The sequence below is a fragment of the Paralichthys olivaceus genome, chromosome 5 (genome assembly GCF_024713975.1).
Source record: "Paralichthys olivaceus isolate ysfri-2021 chromosome 5, ASM2471397v2, whole genome shotgun sequence".
Classification (NCBI taxonomy): Eukaryota; Metazoa; Chordata; class Actinopteri; order Pleuronectiformes; family Paralichthyidae; genus Paralichthys; species Paralichthys olivaceus.
In genome coordinates this window covers 2,632,853-2,652,155 of record NC_091097.1, presented here as the reverse complement: position 1 = coordinate 2,652,155, position 19,303 = coordinate 2,632,853, and the positions used below count along the sequence as shown (strand labels likewise).

General features: G+C 40.2%; 2 protein-coding genes and 1 long non-coding RNA gene across 3 annotated transcripts; 2 read left to right on the top strand and 1 right to left on the bottom strand.

Annotated features, from left to right (window-relative positions):
* Positions 1–378: 378 nt before the first annotated feature.
* Positions 379–7,332, top strand: LOC109642853 (serine/threonine-protein phosphatase 4 catalytic subunit B). The gene is made up of 9 exons (XM_020107795.2): positions 379–542; positions 1,114–1,397; positions 2,003–2,054; positions 2,149–2,199; positions 2,536–2,637; positions 3,142–3,315; positions 3,495–3,621; positions 5,220–5,409; positions 6,381–7,332. Exons 2-9 carry the CDS (start codon positions 1,288–1,290, stop codon positions 6,508–6,510), a joined length of 936 nt encoding a protein of 311 aa, XP_019963354.1. The 5' UTR covers positions 379–542; positions 1,114–1,287; the 3' UTR covers positions 6,511–7,332.
* Positions 3,970–6,435, bottom strand: LOC138407666 (uncharacterized). The gene is made up of 2 exons (XR_011240996.1): positions 6,312–6,435; positions 3,970–4,728 (listed from the first exon to the last, which is right to left on the bottom strand). It is a non-coding gene; the product is annotated as an uncharacterized lncRNA (long non-coding RNA).
* Positions 7,333–8,008: 676 nt separating the features above from the next.
* aldh3b1 (aldehyde dehydrogenase 3 family, member B1) lies at positions 8,009–19,205 on the top strand. Its single transcript, XM_069524586.1, has 10 exons — positions 8,009–8,255; positions 10,304–10,473; positions 11,011–11,121; positions 11,951–12,071; positions 12,319–12,404; positions 13,739–13,820; positions 14,812–15,204; positions 16,812–16,978; positions 17,072–17,171; positions 18,414–19,205. The coding sequence occupies exons 2-10, from the start codon at positions 10,312–10,314 to the stop codon at positions 18,599–18,601; spliced, it is 1,410 nt and encodes a 469-aa protein (XP_069380687.1). The 5' UTR covers positions 8,009–8,255; positions 10,304–10,311; the 3' UTR covers positions 18,602–19,205.
* Positions 19,206–19,303: the final 98 nt, after the last annotated feature.

The following is a 19,303-nucleotide window of genomic DNA, read 5'->3' as shown; positions in this document are numbered from 1 at the left end:
GGCATTTTGCTTGAAACATTTCTTTAGCACAACCTTCCTTGTAAGCTGTGCGGTCGTTCCACTACCAAGAGACATTAGTTTTTTTATGCGTTAAGAAATCATTCAAATCCATAAAAACAAATGAAAAACTCTATTTTGAATTTTAATGTGTGCCTGACACTACTTTTACACATAAAAACCTAAATATCCTTCATTGAAAATATTTCTCCATCTCCCTTATTGAAAATAGCGAATCTATATATGTATGCATATAGAACCTCATTGCCACATGTTCAACAGGAGGACATGTCTTTGTTCCATTTTCTTCGTGTTGTTTGACTTTTATCTTTTTACTCTCGAGCTTCCTGTGTTTCCCGAGCAATGCGCGTCCCCTACACCGGAAGTCGCAGTGACGGCGCTGGCGTTCATGAGCACGACAGGAGCGAGAGAACCGGCAGAGACCGGGGCAAGAGGAGCCGGTGGACGGCGAGAAAACACAACCCACGGGATGAAACAAGCTGCTGTGCGCTTCTTCTCACAGTTCAGCCGCCACTCACCAAGCGGTAATCACTCTTACGTTGGTTTCGGCGACTTAGCGGCGACGCAAGAACCGTTTTTTTTAAATATAGCACGTTAGCATTAGCTTGCTCGCTCACGGAATTAGCCGAGTAGCGCTACGCCGCCTGTTCCAGTTAGTTAGCCTGCTAACAGACAGCGTTTCGCCAACTGACCTAAATACACGACTCCGTTTATTCGGCACGTTAAGAACGTGGAGTTGATCGGTGGTGTTTGGTGACATTTAGCATTAACCCTCGGGACGCAATACCCAGACGAAATAGTTGGCTAACTTATCAAAGAAGCAGTAGTTCGCTGACGTCGTTAGCGGTGATGTAAGCTAACATGCTAATGGTTAGCCCGCCGCTAAGCTACGCCCATAGGCCCCACATTCCTCACCGAACAACGTCGCTTTAGTTTGTTTTCTGGGGAAATATCCGATCAGCAACGTGTGCGTTCCCAAGTTGTTTTCAACAAACGGAACCAATCGCCCTACCAGATTTAATTCTAGCCATCGCATGTATCAGATATCAAACAATAGACGTCAACTAAACTATCAAACTGTTTTTCCCTTTCTAGTTGGTTATTCTGAGCATCCCTACAGCAGGAGCGCGGCGTTCAACAGCTGAAGAGCCTGCACATTTCCAGCAGGGAGACTGTTGTGACTGTCTGCACCACTGCCTTCCAGAGACAGCCTGCGATTCCAGGGAGTGTGAGGAGGAGTGTGAGCGCAGTGTGTGAGCAGCTCTCCCTATGTGTGTGACAATGGGGGACATCAGCGACCTGGACCGACAGATAGAGCAGCTCAGACGCTGCGAGCTCATCAAGGAAAATGAAGTCAAAGCATTGTGTGCAAAAGCCAGGTAATCAATACAAGCGATCAATGTAAAGTGATATTTGCTAAATTTATGAATCTTCGTTCATGCTGGTTACGTACATTTTCATTTAACCAACATTATGCATGCACCAAGCAAATTGAAGCAAAGTGTTAAAATACCCATACTGGGTGATATTGTACATATCGACAGAATCCATTAAAGCATTTCCTACTGTACAAACATTAATAGTGCAATGTTTTTGAGATTGGTGTAAGATCAACATCTTTGAGGAATTGGGGGGATTTACAAACTGAGCGTCAGTTATGTCTTCATGACCCTAAAGGACATCACATTGTTTTTCAAATGGTCTCCTGGAGACTTGCTCAAACTGCTACTTATACATTTAACTATCTGTTAGGTTTCAGAAAGATTCATTAAAATGGAGGAGTGTAGAAGTTAAAATGGAATTCTTCAGCATGGGGCTGTTAAGAAAAAGCACTTGCCTCCTCTGGTTAAGAGATTTTCCACTAGAGGTCATTGCTATATATCACTAAGTAATAATCATCTTGACTTCCATGTTTCCAGCTGTTTGGTTTAATTAATATATCAGAGAAAAAAAACATTGTATTTTTTATGTATGTTTATTTCAGAGAGATTCTGGTTGAAGAAAGCAATGTCCAGAGAGTAGACTCTCCTGTCACAGTAAGTAACACTTTTCCGCCCAGAATTTGTAAACTCAGAGTTTGATTAAAGTGAAATAATGTGCTAACCGTGATTCTTCTCATTTTCCTCATAGGTATGTGGGGATATTCATGGTCAGTTCTATGACTTGAAAGAGCTATTTAGAGTAAGTTTCTTTTTGCTGTTGGTGACGTTTTTAATTTTTCATGTTATATTCTTAAGTTGGTTGGTCATACTGGATGCCTAAGAGATAATTCCTCTATTAGTCCCTTTTCCTTTACTTCACTGCAGCTGTCAGCTCTTCCTATGCAACACATACTATGAATTTAAAACACAATTTTAATGCAGACACACTAGCTGGGTTTTGGTATGTCCTTGATAGCTACCCTTAATTTTAAAGAAGGTTATTAAAGACATTATATAGAGAATTGAGTTGTATTTTATGTGAATTCTATTATATCACTCTGTTAAACTGCTTGTTGTTAATCTTACCACTTTGCAGGTTGGTGGCGATGTCCCAGAAACAAATTATCTCTTCATGGGTGACTTTGTGGACAGAGGCTTCTACAGTGTTGAGACTTTCCTTCTTCTTCTAGCGCTTAAGGTACCCAGACATTTAAATCCACGCCCACTGTATAAATGTACCATTCCCTCCTGTGTTGGCATAAATATAACAATTACAGCAAACTACAGATGGTTAAGATTTTAAAAATACTTTCAACACTCTAACAATACTGCTTATCAATCTAGTAATTATCTGTTCTTTTTGTTATTTATTTCCTAAGCAAAAGGAAAATGAAAGATATTTGGTTGAGTTCATTTATTCAAATGGGATCACATAATTTAACATATAATACACCAAATAAAATATGATGGATAATTAATGTACATATCTGGCATATCTGTTAACAACCTTGTGCTGATAATAGCCTTCATCTCATTATTTTCATTGATGTAAATAGTTGAAATTCAGTTGATGCTTGGAACATTAAACACATTAAAATACACCCACGACAATCATTATTTTTATATTTCATGTCTGAATTTGATATGCTTCAAGGAAATGCAAAAGGTATCCTGATCTTTTCGCATCTGCTGTGTTTCTAAGGTGCGTTACCCAGATAGGATAACCTTGATCCGGGGAAACCACGAGTCACGGCAAATCACCCAGGTTTACGGCTTCTATGATGAGTGCCTCCGCAAGTATGGCTCAGTCACTGTCTGGAGATACTGCACTGAGATCTTTGATTATCTGTCCCTCTCTGCTATCATTGATGGCAAGGTGAGATTCATTGTCCAGTACTGTATTTGACTTTGCTGCAGATTGAGTTAAATTTAATGACATATATATAGTTTTCATACATGTCGCTGCTTTAATACCTGTTTGAGTAACTTCTCACACACTGAATTGCTGCTATGTCTGCTTCATCATTTGATTTAATTCCTCTCTCCATCCCTCAGATCTTCTGTGTGCATGGTGGCTTGTCTCCCTCCATCCAGACTCTGGACCAGATCCGGACCATTGACAGAAAACAGGAGGTGCCCCATGATGGGCCCATGTGTGACCTCTTGTGGTCAGACCCTGAAGGTACACTGGAGTCATTCAAGACTTTTAAACACTGCATTGTTGATTGATGTATTTATAATTTTTAACATACAGATGAGTTTCAAACTGTGTGGAATTTTAGTTTGACATACACAGGGTGTTTGTCTGGAAATGTTATGGAAAAAATGAAAACTATTTTCCGAGATATTTCAAAACATTTTAAATTTTACATATGACCTGTTTATATTTGAAATCACTTGTGTGTTGATCATAGATAAAGCATAGCACAGTAACAAGCCATGTTTTGTTTTCATGCACATTGTGGTCTACCAGAGGTGGCAAAAGTACTCATATTCTTTACTTAAGTAAAAGTACATATTCTTCTGTTAAAAAAAAAAAAAAAAAAAAAAAAAGACTGGTAGAGGAACTGATTCAAGTCCTTTACTCAAGTAAACGTAAGAAAGTACAGGCTCTGAAATGCATTAAAGTACAAAAGCAAAAATGAATTTTTAACTTCAATGATACACGATAGTTTCCCTCTTTTTTAACAACTTGCCCAGTGCTGGTACAGAGAAAACAAATCACTGGAGACTGTCTAGTTTTGCTGCCAAATTTCAGACAGAATAATAAAGACTGAGCTGAACCGATGTCCTGCATGAGCACCTGAATAATTTTTTTATCTGGAATATATGGATGGGTAATGTGCTTGCATTGATTAAATCCCTGCCTTTATCACACGCTGGCGATCAAACTTGACTATCTAGAGGAGGTAAAACTTATAAAAGGGTACAGACCAACCTCTGTATGCTTAGGGTCTCACGCTGCCACCGGGGCCTGTGCATCTCCCAAGGCAGGGGGCGAGTTAGAGAAAGGTGCTCCGCGCGGTGTGCCAACCTCCGCTGCTCATGCAATGAATGGGCAATATCTTGCTTCTCCGTATCTGTTCCTTTGCCTTTGGCAATGTTTCCTGGTTCACATTCATCCATGTCGCTGCTGGTATTTTTCTCTGTATCACAAACTGCGGAGAGAAGGCATTGAGTGAGTGTACCACTCGATGCCTTCTCTCAGCGGTTGACTTTGCCTCTCTCTGTGTCTTACGTTGTGTTGTCATCTGTGGAGGTTGAAACTAGTAACGAGCCAGTTTCGAGACTGTAAGGAATAGAAAGTAAAGATATTTGTGTTCAAATGTAGGAAGTAAAAGTAAAATGTCACCAGGAAAATAAATACTCAAGTAAAGTACAGACACCCGAAAAATCTACTAAAGTACAGTAACGAAGTACTTGTACTTACTTTGTTATGTTAACTTTGTTACTTCCCACCTCTGTGGTCCACACAAGAACAATATACTCCAGGGCTTAGAAATGACAACACAAGATGTTGACTGTGTGGAAGAACATTCAGCATTTGGAGTACAGGAGAGAAAAAACTGACTGATGAAGTCCTTACATTTCACTCTTTCCGTCTCATACAGACTGTCTCTCTCTCTTTTCTGTGAGCGACACATTGCATTATCACTGTCTTTCTCCTAAACCATCACTCTGTGCTCTGCTATCATTTTTAAATTTGACACGTCTTTCCCTAAATGTGATACCATGTTGGCATCAGATCTTTATCTGAACATTTTTTTTTCCTGCCCTTAGACACCACAGGATGGGGGGTGAGTCCCAGAGGTGCTGGATACTTGTTTGGAAGTGATGTGGTGGCCCAGTTTAATGCCGCCAACGACATCCACATGATCTGTCGAGCACACCAGCTGGTTATGGAGGGCTACAAATGGCACTTCAACGAGACAGTGCTCACTGTGTGGTCAGCACCCAACTACTGCTACAGGTACTGACAGTAAAACTCAACAAGGTCTTGATTGAGTCAGTGCTGTGTTCTTTAGGGGTGGTCTAATATGAGTGTGAGGCTCTAGTGATAATCAGGGATACTGTTTACACAACACTGTCCTGTTTGATTGGACTTAATATCATGCTGTGGTACAAGCAACGCTCAGCCAGTCTGTTCAGAGCAGGAGTTATCCTCAGAAATGCCTGAGTGGAGAAGGATGTAGTGATTTAACCAGTCACAATATGTCTGGTTGGTTTTAGTAATGTGCTAATCCTTATTTGTGTGTGCACATGAATTATGAGAAATATTGTATAAGCAAATGTGTTAACTTTACATTCTCAAAAGACAGCATATATTGTCACATAAAAAAAGAAAAACACATATTTCATTTTTGTGGTTGTGTGAATTGTGAAGTGAAGAGAGTTGAAGTGAAGGTGCAGCGGGACAAACGTGAGGCAAAGAATCTCTGTTGCTGAACTGAAAACAAAAATGGTTATTTCAGTGTGGCTGCTACACAGGCCTGTTTAACAGTTGGAGCTGCAGCAATGACACCGCTCACAGAGGCAGATTATATTCTTTATTGGTTAACACTTACTGGGGATATCATTATCTTGGCCACATGTTCCTAAATCAAAAATGTAAATATGAGTTAAATATCAGGCTTGAAGTTGCAAACCACAGCTTACTTACTGAATCATGCCAATTATACTTCCTGTTTACATCTACCAAAGCATTATGGGAACTGTGGTCCTTAAACTGAAGGGCATGATGAATAAAAAAAACAACAATCTGAGTGACAAGCCAATTGAGGCCATTTTGAACACATTTAGCAGTTTATACACACAAAGCTAGTTTAACATGGTAGATTTTGTAGGATCTGCTGTGAGAAATGGTTTGTTTACCTTCTAAATGTTATTTCTGTTACTTGCCAATATCCTAAACCCTTTTTGGTCTCTCCTCTGGATAATCAGATGTGGCAACGTGGCAGCGATCTTGGAGCTGGACGAGCATCTACAGCGGGAGTTCATCATATTTGAGGCAGCGCCACAAGAGACCAGGGGCATTCCCTCCAAGAAGCCAGTGGCCGACTATTTCCTGTGAAGTCCCCGAGCAGACAGCCACGATGTGTTGAAACCTCCGGTACCATTTCACACCCACCACGCTCCATCCTGCTGCTGGACAGTTCTGTCAGTCTGAACTCGCAGCAGTTAGACAGAAAACCTGCCACACCCTCTGGAGCTCCAAACAGCTTCAGCTTGAAGAGCTGGATTTTTGCCATACTGCCCACGCCTGACAGAACAGTCACTGTGATAGGTGTAGGGGGGAGGGTGATACTGGGCCCATGACTGTTGTCACTGCTCTTCAGATATAAACTGGTCATTTTCTTTCTCGGCCTCCTTCCATTTCCATCTTCTGTCCTCTCTCACTCTCTGTAGATACAGCCTTCTCCCTCCAAGCCCACATTTAGCATTTTTTCATGACGAACATTGTCATTTAGTTTTAGAAGTATTTGGAAGGAGTTAGATTTTTTTTTTTTTGCTAACATATGCGGATGTAGGAAGTTTTACAAGTTTATCGTTAAGTAATTCCTTCAATGCATATGTTCTCTGTTTTTGATTTCTGAATAATTGTTGCCGCCAGGATTAAATGCAAAATGACCAAGCCCCTTCCTCCCATTTGTTTTTTTTTTTTTTTTTTTTTTGCTATGTTTCTTTTAACTGTCATTTGTCACATGAGTCACTATTTAACATACCCAGTGCTGCTGCTCAGCACCATCACAAATAAATACCATTCATGTAATGGCTCCCAATCAAGAGTCACTATATTCACTGTTGTTTTCTCTCTTAATTCCTTTGAATCTACAAATCTCTGTAGGTCTGTCAATTTTGATATTGTGAGAATAAAGTTTTGTATTAATGCTGATTTATTTGCAGGTGTGATTTAATGACATGTGCTAAACCATTAGATCTGACTTGTTTTGTTCCAACAATCTGAGCTCAGTTGTAAGGTGGCCAGTCTGTCCTTACTTTCCGTTACCACAATAACTGTAGCAGACCCCCCAAAAAACCCTGAAATCACTCTGCTACACGCACACTCTGCATTATAGTGTCACAAATATACTATTTGTACCTGAAGGCACATCAGATTTTTGTCTATCTTATCTACGTTAAATTATGAGAATGTACAATTGATTCCCCTGTTGTGACTGTCCAATGTTTGAACTTGCAATCAAGGATCCCTGGTTTGAATCATGATCATGATCCAACCAACTGAGAACCTTTACCATTGTCAAATATTTTCCTTGAAAATATCCCCATCTGCATGTGGAATCCCTCCACACCTAAAGGGATAGTTCACCCAAAAAAATAAAATTCAATCATCTCAACACTATGCCAATGCATAATGCATGTTGCAGGCAAATCCGTGTTCCCTTTGAGTCAATGTCCTGTCCATTTAGAAACCGAATCTATCAGGCTATTAAGAGCTGCCGGGCTCTTGAGATTCATTCTTGAGATTGTGACGCCACACCTTTATCACAGAGACTATGATGGAAGATCGCGTCACCTTTATCTCTCTATATTCAGGTGACGGTTCACACAGGAAGATCCAGTCTGAACGTGCAAGGTCACAGCTTCGTGACCGGACAAGTTCTTCCAGGTTGTCATTCAAGACCGACCAAAACCTCCGCTGCCTCCTCCCATTTCCCGGAGCTCCGCGGTTGAACCGGTAGTTTGGGTTGAAAAGGAACAACACCCGGAAACACTGAAGACTCGTCGGTCTGCAGCAGCTGGTCGTTGCGGGGTCTGCGGGGCTGGCGCGGTTTGAGACACAAATCAAAGTCAAAGGTAGATGCAAGAACACGTTGCTCATCATTCTTTTACACTTCTGCTCGGGTTGTCAAACATTAGCGGACTAACTGAAAAAAGGGAACATGTCATAGTGTTGTAAGGGATTTGAAAACACGAGTTCTTGAGTAAATGATTTGAGACTCGGATTAACCTGCTCATGACGCAATGACGTTGTGACCACACAGAGCTGAAACTACTACAACAAGGTTGATTGTATTTAAACAACCAGCCTCAAACTGTTGATACCAGTTCATGTAGAAGCTTAAATCTGTGTCTTTGCCGCCAGCTTGTCTGAACTGTCATGTGGACGCACGTAGTCGTCACTGACCGTGATGTGCGTTCCTCCTTTGAAAAATTAGCTAAATATACTTTAGTTTGCTTTTCCTTGAGAGTGAATGAGGAGAGACACACACCTGAAGACTTTGGAAACGAGTCTTGAAGTCTTGTGATAAATTCGGCTCACAGATATGTTCCATGTCTTTCTTCTCCAGCTCAATGACATAAGATTCTGATAAGATCAACATTAAAGCTATACATCTGTCATATATAAGGCAATGTTCCCGATTGTTATCAAATTGTTTGTGATGTATTCAAGCAACAAATTTGCATTGAGTTGTTTAATTTTTTTTTCAAAATGTCTTTGTCTGTCCCACAGTAGGACAGCATACTTTGGGTAATCTGGGACAGTCATTTAAGTTCTCTAAATGGAGAAATATTCATTTAGTATTCCTGATGTTAAAAAAAGATAAACTAAAGAGATGTAGCATATGGTCTGCAGTTGTCAGACTGGGGTTAATGGTAAACACACTCTGTCCCCATCTGTTTAAACCGATTTTCTGGTTAGTTAACTAGCACATAATCAATTAACTCTCACAGAGACAAAAGAGCAGTCTGTCCTGTGGTCTGCAGCCATTGGTTTCACCAAACACGTGGAGAAGAAAATCGGCTCATCTGTGATCATGGTCTCTCACCTGAAAAGAATGTCTTTCCCTGAGTAATAGAATGGTGGATTACTGAATGAATAGACTATTGTTGCTTGAATTGTAATAGATTCAATTGTTGGGGGGATTCACCTTTTGATGGAATGTTTTAAATGAAAATTATACTTTCTTTAAGATGGGGTTCTTGGAATTATGGCTTTTATATGTTTATATCAAGCAATGATATTTCTGGATATACACTTCCTTATTCAACTCTCTGTCCTTGTTTTCATAATGATTTTTAAAAATTGGTAATATTGAGCTTGGCATACATCCCAGATTTTCAAATTCAGGCAGAATTAGTTTTCTGGCACAAAGAACACCAACAGCTGTGCCATGTCCCCTCTGAGGATCATATCTTCATTATTTCTGCTGGTGTGGTTAGAAAACATGTTAAGGATTACAGAAAGGTATAATATGTTGATCTAATGTGTAAAACAGATATTGGAATCAGTCCCAGTAGTCAAAATTAAAGAAAAACTTCCCACATTACCCAAATTTACCCTAATGTTGATTTTATTCACTCTGGCCCACACTGTCTGTTGCAAATCAACAGTTTAGTCAAGAAAGAACCAGCCCATCGAGGACTGAGTTGACTCAAAATGTATCATCAGGTAGTTGCATTACCCTAAGGTCTGTGGGCCAGTATCTGCATCAGAAAATATGTGACCATTTGACCTTTTTAGGGTGAACTAAGTCCACAAGAGTAGTTTTACATGTCCACTTAAATTACATTGTTCCTACGGCTAGCTAGTATTTGTCAGAAACACTAAAGAGGCCTTTATTCCACAGCAGCCATTTTAACATGAAACAGCAGGTAAACACTGGTGTTACTGAATAATGAAGGTACAGAGTCTTAATGAATGTGATGAGTAACACTTCTCTCTGTGTACCTGCTATTCCATGTCAAAATGGCTGCTGTGGAAAAAAGTCAAATCAATGACAGTAGATATAAGAGTAGATATATTACATGTTTTTGTTACAGCTTCACAAATGTGAGTCTTTTGCTTTCTTGTCTTCATGTCCAGTTATTAGAAAGCTGAGCCCTGTTTGTTTGTGTTCCAGGTGCAAGGATGGACACCCATAGCCAGGTTGTGGACAGGTTGCGGGTGGCGTTTCGGTCAGGCGTCACAATCCAAGAGCAGTTTCGACGAACACAGCTGAACAACCTCATATCAATGTTGAAGGAAAACGAGGAACAGATTATAAATGTGCTGCACAAAGACCTCGCCAAGGTACAAGACTGTGCTCATGTGTCTCATAGGCAGTTTTGAGGCATGACTTCCTGTGGAAGTCCGGAGAATTGGGTCCAGACTTTCTGTGGAGTTTGCCATTTACACATACACAACGCAGCAGGAGATTCTCTGCTCGGAAGCGTTCACAACAACACACAAATCTCCAGAGCATTCAGGTGAGGGGTGGTGCAGCAGGTGGGATGTAACGCCTCAATTCTGCTGAATCTTTGTGTCTGTCGCGTATTCGACACATCATCATCACCCCTACTTGCTCTAAATGAATCCTGCGACGATCTCCTGCTGTGTTCTCACATCAGCTCTTCTGGACTTTCTGTGGACTTTATATCTGGTGATTGGCAGGAGAAAATCTGCAGAAAGTCTGGGGGCTCTCAGTCTGCTTTGCTTTCACACATACATAATCCTACTTTTTGTTTAAAAAGAAGCACACACTCAGTGTTTGAAGCACATCATGTATTTGTTTATAAGCTACAACCCAACAAGCACTAACTTCCCTTTTTGGTTGCTTCTCTTCATCAGCCAAAGTTTGAAGTCGTCCTGTCCGAGGTTGATATTGTGATCAATGAGCTCTACTTTGCCATCGCTAACTTGAAAAGCTGGATGAAGCAGGAGTATGTCTCTAAAAACCTGGTAGGTTCAAACATAATTTTTTGTACTATTTTTTTTATCATATACCAAAATAATGTGACGTCAAAATTACAAATAATAAAGGTATTTCTGAGAAAGGCTAAAAAGTTCAACTTTACCACCAGCAATGATTCAAATGTGATCATTTAGCCTGTTAGACATTTCTGCATCACTGCAGCAAGGCCACAATTTAAACCTTGACGGGTGGTAAAGTGGCATTCCTGTGATTTTGGTTCAAGCTCCATAACCACTGGAGCCACCATTTTGTATCTATGCATCTTTTATTAGGTCCTTCGCTGCTTTCTAAATGTCCAATGTTCCAACAACAAACTGGAGGTGTGGTGTCATATCAAGGTTATCGTATCAAAGTTAGGAAAATCTCACAGGGCAGAGGCTACTCCTCGTTAGGAGTAAACTGGCATTAATGTATAAAATCCGTGGGATGCCGTTTAAGTTGCTCTTTAAAAGTTCGATGATGAGAGATGTCCTGATACCATTTTCCACTTCCTCATACTAACTTTGGACTTTGCATATTGGCTATTACAGATCTGATACCATTTATGATTCCTATTATTGTTTCATGGCATGGCTCAGATTAAACATTCGAAAAGCAACTACACAGAGAATGAATGCCATAGAATTTCTATTACTATCTAGTTCGACATTATTAGACATAAGTCCTGCATACATGTTGCATTTTTACTTGTTGGACTTTCCGATGTGAAATATTTCTAGATGATATTTGGTTTGTTATTTTCAGTAGATTGTTTATGTACTTTGATTCTTAATTGGGTTTCATTGCATTTTAGTTTTTACATTTTTCAATTTTCAGGCCACAAAGCTGGATGACTGTTTTGTACGGAGAGAACCATTAGGAGTTGTTTTAATCATTGGGGCTTGGAACTACCCCCTGCAACTTCTTATCTTACCCATGGTTGGAGCCATTGCAGCAGGTATGATTCACATCCATATGAGCTGTTGGAGCTGCAATAATCAATCTTTTTTCATATTACTATGAATAAAATATATCTAGTGTTAGATCAAACTTTGTTTATACTTCACACATTATATGCAGTTATCTAAAGTTATCAGCGGTGTGTCAGTCAGGCTGTGTACTCAGTCAAATTGACCTTTATCACAAAGTGAGGTTAGGTGAGGTGATGTCTTCACTTGCTGGTTAATGTTGATGTTTCCGTCTAGGAAACTGTGTGATCGTCAAGCCTTCAGAGATCAGTGCTGCCACAGCAAATCTGATAGCAGAACTCATCCCCAAGTATCTGTCTCAGGTAAAGAAACCTCAGAAGCTTTTCACTGATCTTTTTTGTTGTTGTTGAAATTGACCAATTCAGTCCAGAACCTATAGTGTAATCAAGATAATAAACTCCATAATCCATCACATCATACTTTTGTCCAAGGTAGTCAAAAAACCATTTGAGAGCCAGAATGTTTGAGAACTCGCCATGTGTGTCTAGTTCTCATAATACAAAATTTAACATCATAGAATTTAATATTATTATACATATAGAAAGAGAAGAAAATTGCCTCCCAATTGTAAGTAAAGCGATTAAAATATAAAATGAATTGATCCAAACTGTGTTATTGATGTGACACTCCTTATGATCCTCCACAATCTTCTAAGCTGTTTTCAGACATGAACTCTGTAAAATGTCTGGAAAATTGTGTCTGTACATTTAACAGAGTTTGCATTTAAAGGTCCAGTGTGTAAGATTTAGGTCAAAGGGATCTATAAAATAATCCTCATGATGTTATCACTGGTGTGTTTCATCTAAATTGTTTGAATTGATGTATTCTTTACCTTAGAATGAGCCCTTTATAGTACTTTAAATTTACATCTCTACGGAGGCCGCCATGTTTTTTACATTAGTCCAGACTGAACAAACCAAACATCTTTTGAGTTTTTATGACAACAGAAGCTGCCACAGGTTCTTTTTCATGTTTGGAAGGGGAGGGTGAGGTCTATATATCACTTAATTCTACACACTGTACCTTTAACATAAGAATGCAGTAATATTTCCTGCTGTATTCTTACATGGGCTCACATTTTAAGGACATGCCTGGGGATCGGCAGGAAAGTTTCAGAAAATGTCTGGAGCAATGGACATTTGCGTTCTGTGCATGTCTGAAAGCAGCTATAAATTCTTCAAGTGTATTGCACTCTGCTGGAGGATAAAGAGAAATCTTTCAAAGGACATTACCACATTTGGTGGGAAACTGAAACATCACAACAAAATCTCCCATAGGTCTTTAACCTCCCAGAAGATTCACTAGAAACCTCCTGAGTGACCTCCCTCTGGTCCTCCTATAAATGACCATTAAAACCTCAGACTCCTACTGGATTATTCGACCACAAAACCTGATTTAACCTATAGCTAACCTAAACTAACCTATAGGATCCCTAGAATCTTCTTTAGATGCTGTAAATAATGTTCAATGAAGTAAAATGAAATCCAACAGTGTAAGTGAGCCTCGAGGTTTTCCCTTTATTTGTCAGTCTGTAGCTCTGCTTATATTGTCCCTGCTGATGTTCAGTCAAGACATTGGACTTGAGATGTCATATTAAGTAAATCTAACACTTACAAATGTGACTCTTATCTGACAGGACTGTTATGCAGTTGTTCAGGGTGGAGCAGAGGAGACCAAGGCACTTCTGCAGAACCGCTTTGACCACATCCTTTACACAGGTACGAGCCTCCAAGATGGAGCAGATTGAACTGCATGTCAAAGTATTTAAACGTAGATATGTCTGTTTCCATCTACACTGGTCTACAGACCAGAATGTCTCTAGACTTTATAAAATGATGTTCATCGACAGTGTATATTTAGGGCGTGAGTGAGTGTGAACCATTTGCTCTGTTTGCTTCCATCTCTGATCAGATTTAATCTGGAGTTTCCCAAGGTGCTTCAACAACATTAAAAATAATTTAACTTATAGAAAACTCAGTAAGCCTACTAATCAATGTCAATAAGAGAGTTTTCTAATATTAGCTGCAATGGGACATTAATGACACAAGACCATATAAGACTATAACAGTGAAACATGAGGGTTTTGCATTGATTGCTTAAGAATATCTCTTTTCATTTGTGAGGAAGACATAAAGAAACTTTGGTCTTTGTGAACTGTACTTGGTCTGTGCATTATCCTCTGAAGTACTGTGCAGTAACAGTCCAGTCAACTGGCTTACTATTACATGATCCAACATTTTTCATATACGTTACTATGATGTGCAGTTAGCAATCTGTTTAAGTATTAACTATATTTTAAAACAATGTTTTAACCCTGCATAATAAGTTGTATCTTTAAAACCGGTTTAGTAATGGAACATGTGCAGATTTTGGTCATTTTATTATTTATTATATGAGCTGGTATTTTTCATGTGAGGATCGTAAAACATTAATAATTTCATATTATTCTCTAATGCTTATTGTATTGTGTCAAGGACACTAATGAATTTACTACCAATGTGAGAATCAGGCCAAACATCATAGAGGGAGCCACGAATGGTGTGTTCAAACCCCAGAATCAGATACTGGACAAGTTTCAAGAAAACGCAAAGCCTTATCAACAGAATTAATCACATGAACCGACTTGTTGGGCTGTGAGATTTTGAAATGTAGTTCATACTCTTCAGAGGAAGAATCTTTTCCACTTTGGACACTGACTTTCTCTTTCAGGTTCTCAGAATGTGGCACGCAGTATCCTGCAGGCAGCTGCAGTCCACTTGACTCCAGTGACCTTGGAGCTGGGTGGCAAGTGCCCGTGCCTCATATATGGTCAGGTGAACCTCGCAGCTACCGCTCGCCGCTTGGTGTGGGCAAAGTATTTCAACTCTGGCCAGAGTTGCGTCGCGCCGGACTACGTGCTGTGTTCACCGGCTGCGCGAGACGCCCTGCTTCCTGAACTGCGTATAGCCATAAAGGATTTCTATGGCGAGGAGCCTCAAGCCTGTCCCGACCTGTCCCGCATCGTGTCCCTCCGACACTGGACGCATGTGATGGAACTGCTCGGGAGGTCCAAAGGCAAAGTTGTTGTGGGAGGAGAGAGCGACCAGGAGGACAAGTACATAGGTAGGTTAAGAAGCAGGAGTGTTCAGTAGATAAGAGCAATGCTCTGCACCATGTGAGCCAGACTGATAAGAGTCATAGTTTTTACATTACATTACTATTTAAACAACAAACATCTCCCTTTTTTTACCTGAACTAAAGAGATCATGTATAAATCAATGTCGTTCTTTTTGTCTGTACTTTCTCAACAACTGCTCATCTGATCGACTTCAGACTTGTACTGTCGCGGACACAGATCTTTTTAGAAGAACGGTTCTGGAGAAAGCTTCACACATTGCTTTTCTAAATTTGACTTAAAATGAAAAACAAAAGGTGTAACTCCAGTACAATGGAAGTGCAGCGGCTAGGCAGCAGGCAAATGCCCCAATTTCTTAGGTGGAACTGTGCTGTGCAGGCACTTTCTACATCCAGACACTAGGCTGACTCACAGGTGGACAAGATCTAGATTCCTGCGTTAGCTAAGGCGATTTACATGAAGAGGATACGGTGAAGGAGTGTAATGGAGCAGGGAGAGTTATTTATTTTATTCTTTTCAACCTGCAAAATAACAAAGAGGTTGGCTGATGTTGTGCAATAAGAGCACAACTTGGCAATGCACAACTCCTTTTGCTGAAGTCGACAGGGATTTTGACCTTTTAAAAAAAGGCACTTGCTAACTCGATTCTTAATGAGACCAATGAGGTTGTCAGTGGCATTAACCCAACAGTTCCCACAATGAGCAGCACTTTGGACTGTGGAGAGGAAAAAAACTCCCTCATGAGCAGGAAGAAACCTCTAGAACCAGACTCAATGTGGGCGATCATCTGCCTCGACCGACCGGGGGAAGCAGGGTGAAATGGGGAAGAGAGGAGAGAAGAGGGGAAAAGAAGGAAGAGAGAGATGAGGGAGAGGAGAGGGAGAGACCAGGGACACTTGTGCACCATCACATCTTCACAGCCTTGTCATGTTTCCCAAGTGGAAAAGCTTTTTCAAACGAGGTACAGATGCCACATTTACAAGTTTACGGCTTTTGGGTGGCGACGTTGAAGTCACGCTACAGCGGTGTGGTTTGTTAATAGCCTAACATCAGCCATTTTCTCTTTCTGGTGATTGTCGGCCTCAATTATCCCAAAAGCGGTTAATTTATCGAGATTATTTTGCTCAACTAAACCTGCCAGTGTGTAAAACTTTTGTCGATTTATTTTCTGATAATGGAAAATGACAATTGGATGCTTGGTGAGGGAACCAGGGTGAAGCTAACATCCTTGTTGGTCTAGAAAATGTTTATTGCTGCGGCAGCCTGTGATGACGATGCCCCTACCACTACTATGTGGAGCAGGAAGGTTTTGTAGAGCTCCTTGTTGTTTTACATTCTGTTAAAAGATATGCAAGCAATGATTTGTCGGTTCCCCGCATGTGATCTTATCTTTCAGCCGAGTCATGACAAGAATTTATGACTAGGTCGACAAGGTTGGTGGTAAGGAGGCTAGAAATGAATGAGCTGGGTTTATTGACAACATGGAATTGGTTAATAAATGAATAGATGGTGGTATTTTCCTTCTAAAGAAAGTGGCTGATAGCAAATATGTGCACACATGCTATAATGGCTTCTGTCGCTGTCCTCTCCCCAGCTCCCACAGTGGTCGTGGACGTGGCTGAAGACGATGCCCTAATGCAGGAGGAGATTTTTGGCCCCGTTATGCCCATCCTGTGCATCGACTCTCTGGAGGAAGGCATTGCCCTAATCAACCGTAAAGAGAAGCCATTGGCTCTCTATGTTTTCTCTGAAGAATCATCTGTGAGAACACACAACTATGCAGCCACCCACCTTTTATAGCACCTACCTCCTGTCGTCTAATATTTTACGTCTAACTATCTTTGCTTTTTGGAGGTGGTAACCACCGTGCTGGAAAACACCAGCAGCGGCGGATTCTGCTCTAATGACGGGATTCTACACATGACCCTGCCCAGTCTGCCCTTTGGAGGTGTAGGTGGGTTTGACCCTGATCTAAAGCTTCTCCCACTTATGTGTCTGTTGTTTTGTTGAACCTACAGGAAGTAGTGCATCCTTTTTTTCTTTTTTCTGCTTTAGTTTGCAGATGATTTGTATAAAGTCTCTCAGCTATGTTCTCCAGACTACATGTATTAGGTCATTCTGAAAATAGGTTATCGTCCACTATATATATTTTATAAGACAAGTTCTAAACTTCAGAGTTTATGGTTAAATCTCGAGGGTTTTTATTTACCAAGTAAAAAGTATGACATGAATGACAATTGGAAAATTATTAACCAAATAATAATACTGGCATTGCCTGCACGTCCACCATCCATTTAGCCAATCAAGCCATGTTCTTAATATTAGGCTTGCTTGCATGCAATTAAAGCCATGTATTGCAGACATGTACAGATGGTTAAATGAATGTGGCGTGAACCCTTAAAGCATAAATCATACTTTGTTTTTATGCTATCATACATACATTCTGGTTTATCCATACACTTGTGTTGAGCCTTACCGGAAACAAAAAGCTGAAACGAGGGTTACCTCTACTTGGACAATGCTTTCAATATTTCACAAGTTGTGCTAGTGCTCAAATGGAATTGCTTTCTGAGATTCTGAATCTCAGAATCATGGATCATTTCACAATGTTAAATGGTTTGTATTTATATAGAGCGTCTCTAGTCTTGATGACCAGTCAAAGCACTTTACAGAACAGTTCACACATTCATGCAGTGCATCTATTAGCAGCACCTCTTCACAATTCAGTGTTAGCATCTTACCCAAGGACACCTCGGCATGCAGATGGAGAAGACTGGGATCCAACTGCCGACCTTCTGGTTGTTGGCTGACCGCTCTACCTCTCAGCCACAGCTGCCCACTATAGATAGTGGAGCAACATTTACTGTATATTGTTCTGTTGTGGTAATCCATCCAATACTTTCTGGAATAATCAATCTGGAACTACGTTTTAAGACACTGATGGTTTCAGGTCAATATATCGTACTGACTTTAGTTTTGTCTTGACTTTAATTGTAATGCCACGATTTTAGTTTTTAATGAAATGTTTCAACAACTTTTGGGTGGATTGGAGACATTCATGTCCTCGGGATGAAGTGAAATAACTTTGCTGTTCCTGTAACTCTCATCTACACGGCCATCACTGCATCCAAATCGATTTTTAAACTGTTTATATACTTGATTACATTTCTTACAAAACACCACATGGTCTGTGCAGGTGCCAGTGGTTGGGGCAGTTACCATGGCCGCTGGGGCTTTGAGACATTCAGCCACAGACGGGCGTGCATGCTGCGTGGCTGGGGTCTGGAGAAACTCAACGGCCTGCGTTACCCACCTTACAGTGAAAGAAAACTGAGCTGGCTGCGCTGGAGCGCCTCACCCAAGAGCATCTGCTCACTAATGTGAAAACAAGCAGGCTGACTGCGTGTGTGTGAGAAGATTTTATACCATGAGAGCAAGAGTGAGTGCTGGGGAACTTAGTGCAGAGGATTAATCATTCTGTTTTAAACCTGTGTTTGGATGCTTGTGTGTATTAACATATTCAGGCATTATTGTCAATTCACACTTAACACATTCCAATGAGTTTCTCTTAAACAGCCACTTTAATGTTTTTGTCTTCTTGTCACTGAATATAATTTTGTATCTGTAGTGTTTTTATTCTACACTGTACGTTTGTCTTGATTGTAAAATTCCTACCTTTTCTAACTGGGTTCTTTCTGTCACATTCTTCACTTTTTCTAAAGTCATGTGTTCTAGTTTATATACATTAAAAAAAAGGACAGTTCCTAAATGATGAAACCCTTTTATTTGTTATATGTCAGGGATTTAACTTCCTGCTCAGTTTTTCATGTTCTTGCACTGAAATCTTGGAGTGGTGAGGTGGATTTACACGGTTTTAACAACATTTAGTTTCTCTTCTGTAGTTTTGGTCTTTTGATTGATTGCTCTGTTTTTATAATAATACATGAAATGATGTAAATAAATTGGAAAATTTACTTTTATTACCAAAGAACGAAAGTTATTTTTTTTCTTAAGAACACTTGGAAGCTAACTTGTGACTGGTGAACTCTGGGATGGCTCCAGGTAAAGCAGCGGCTGCTCTACAAA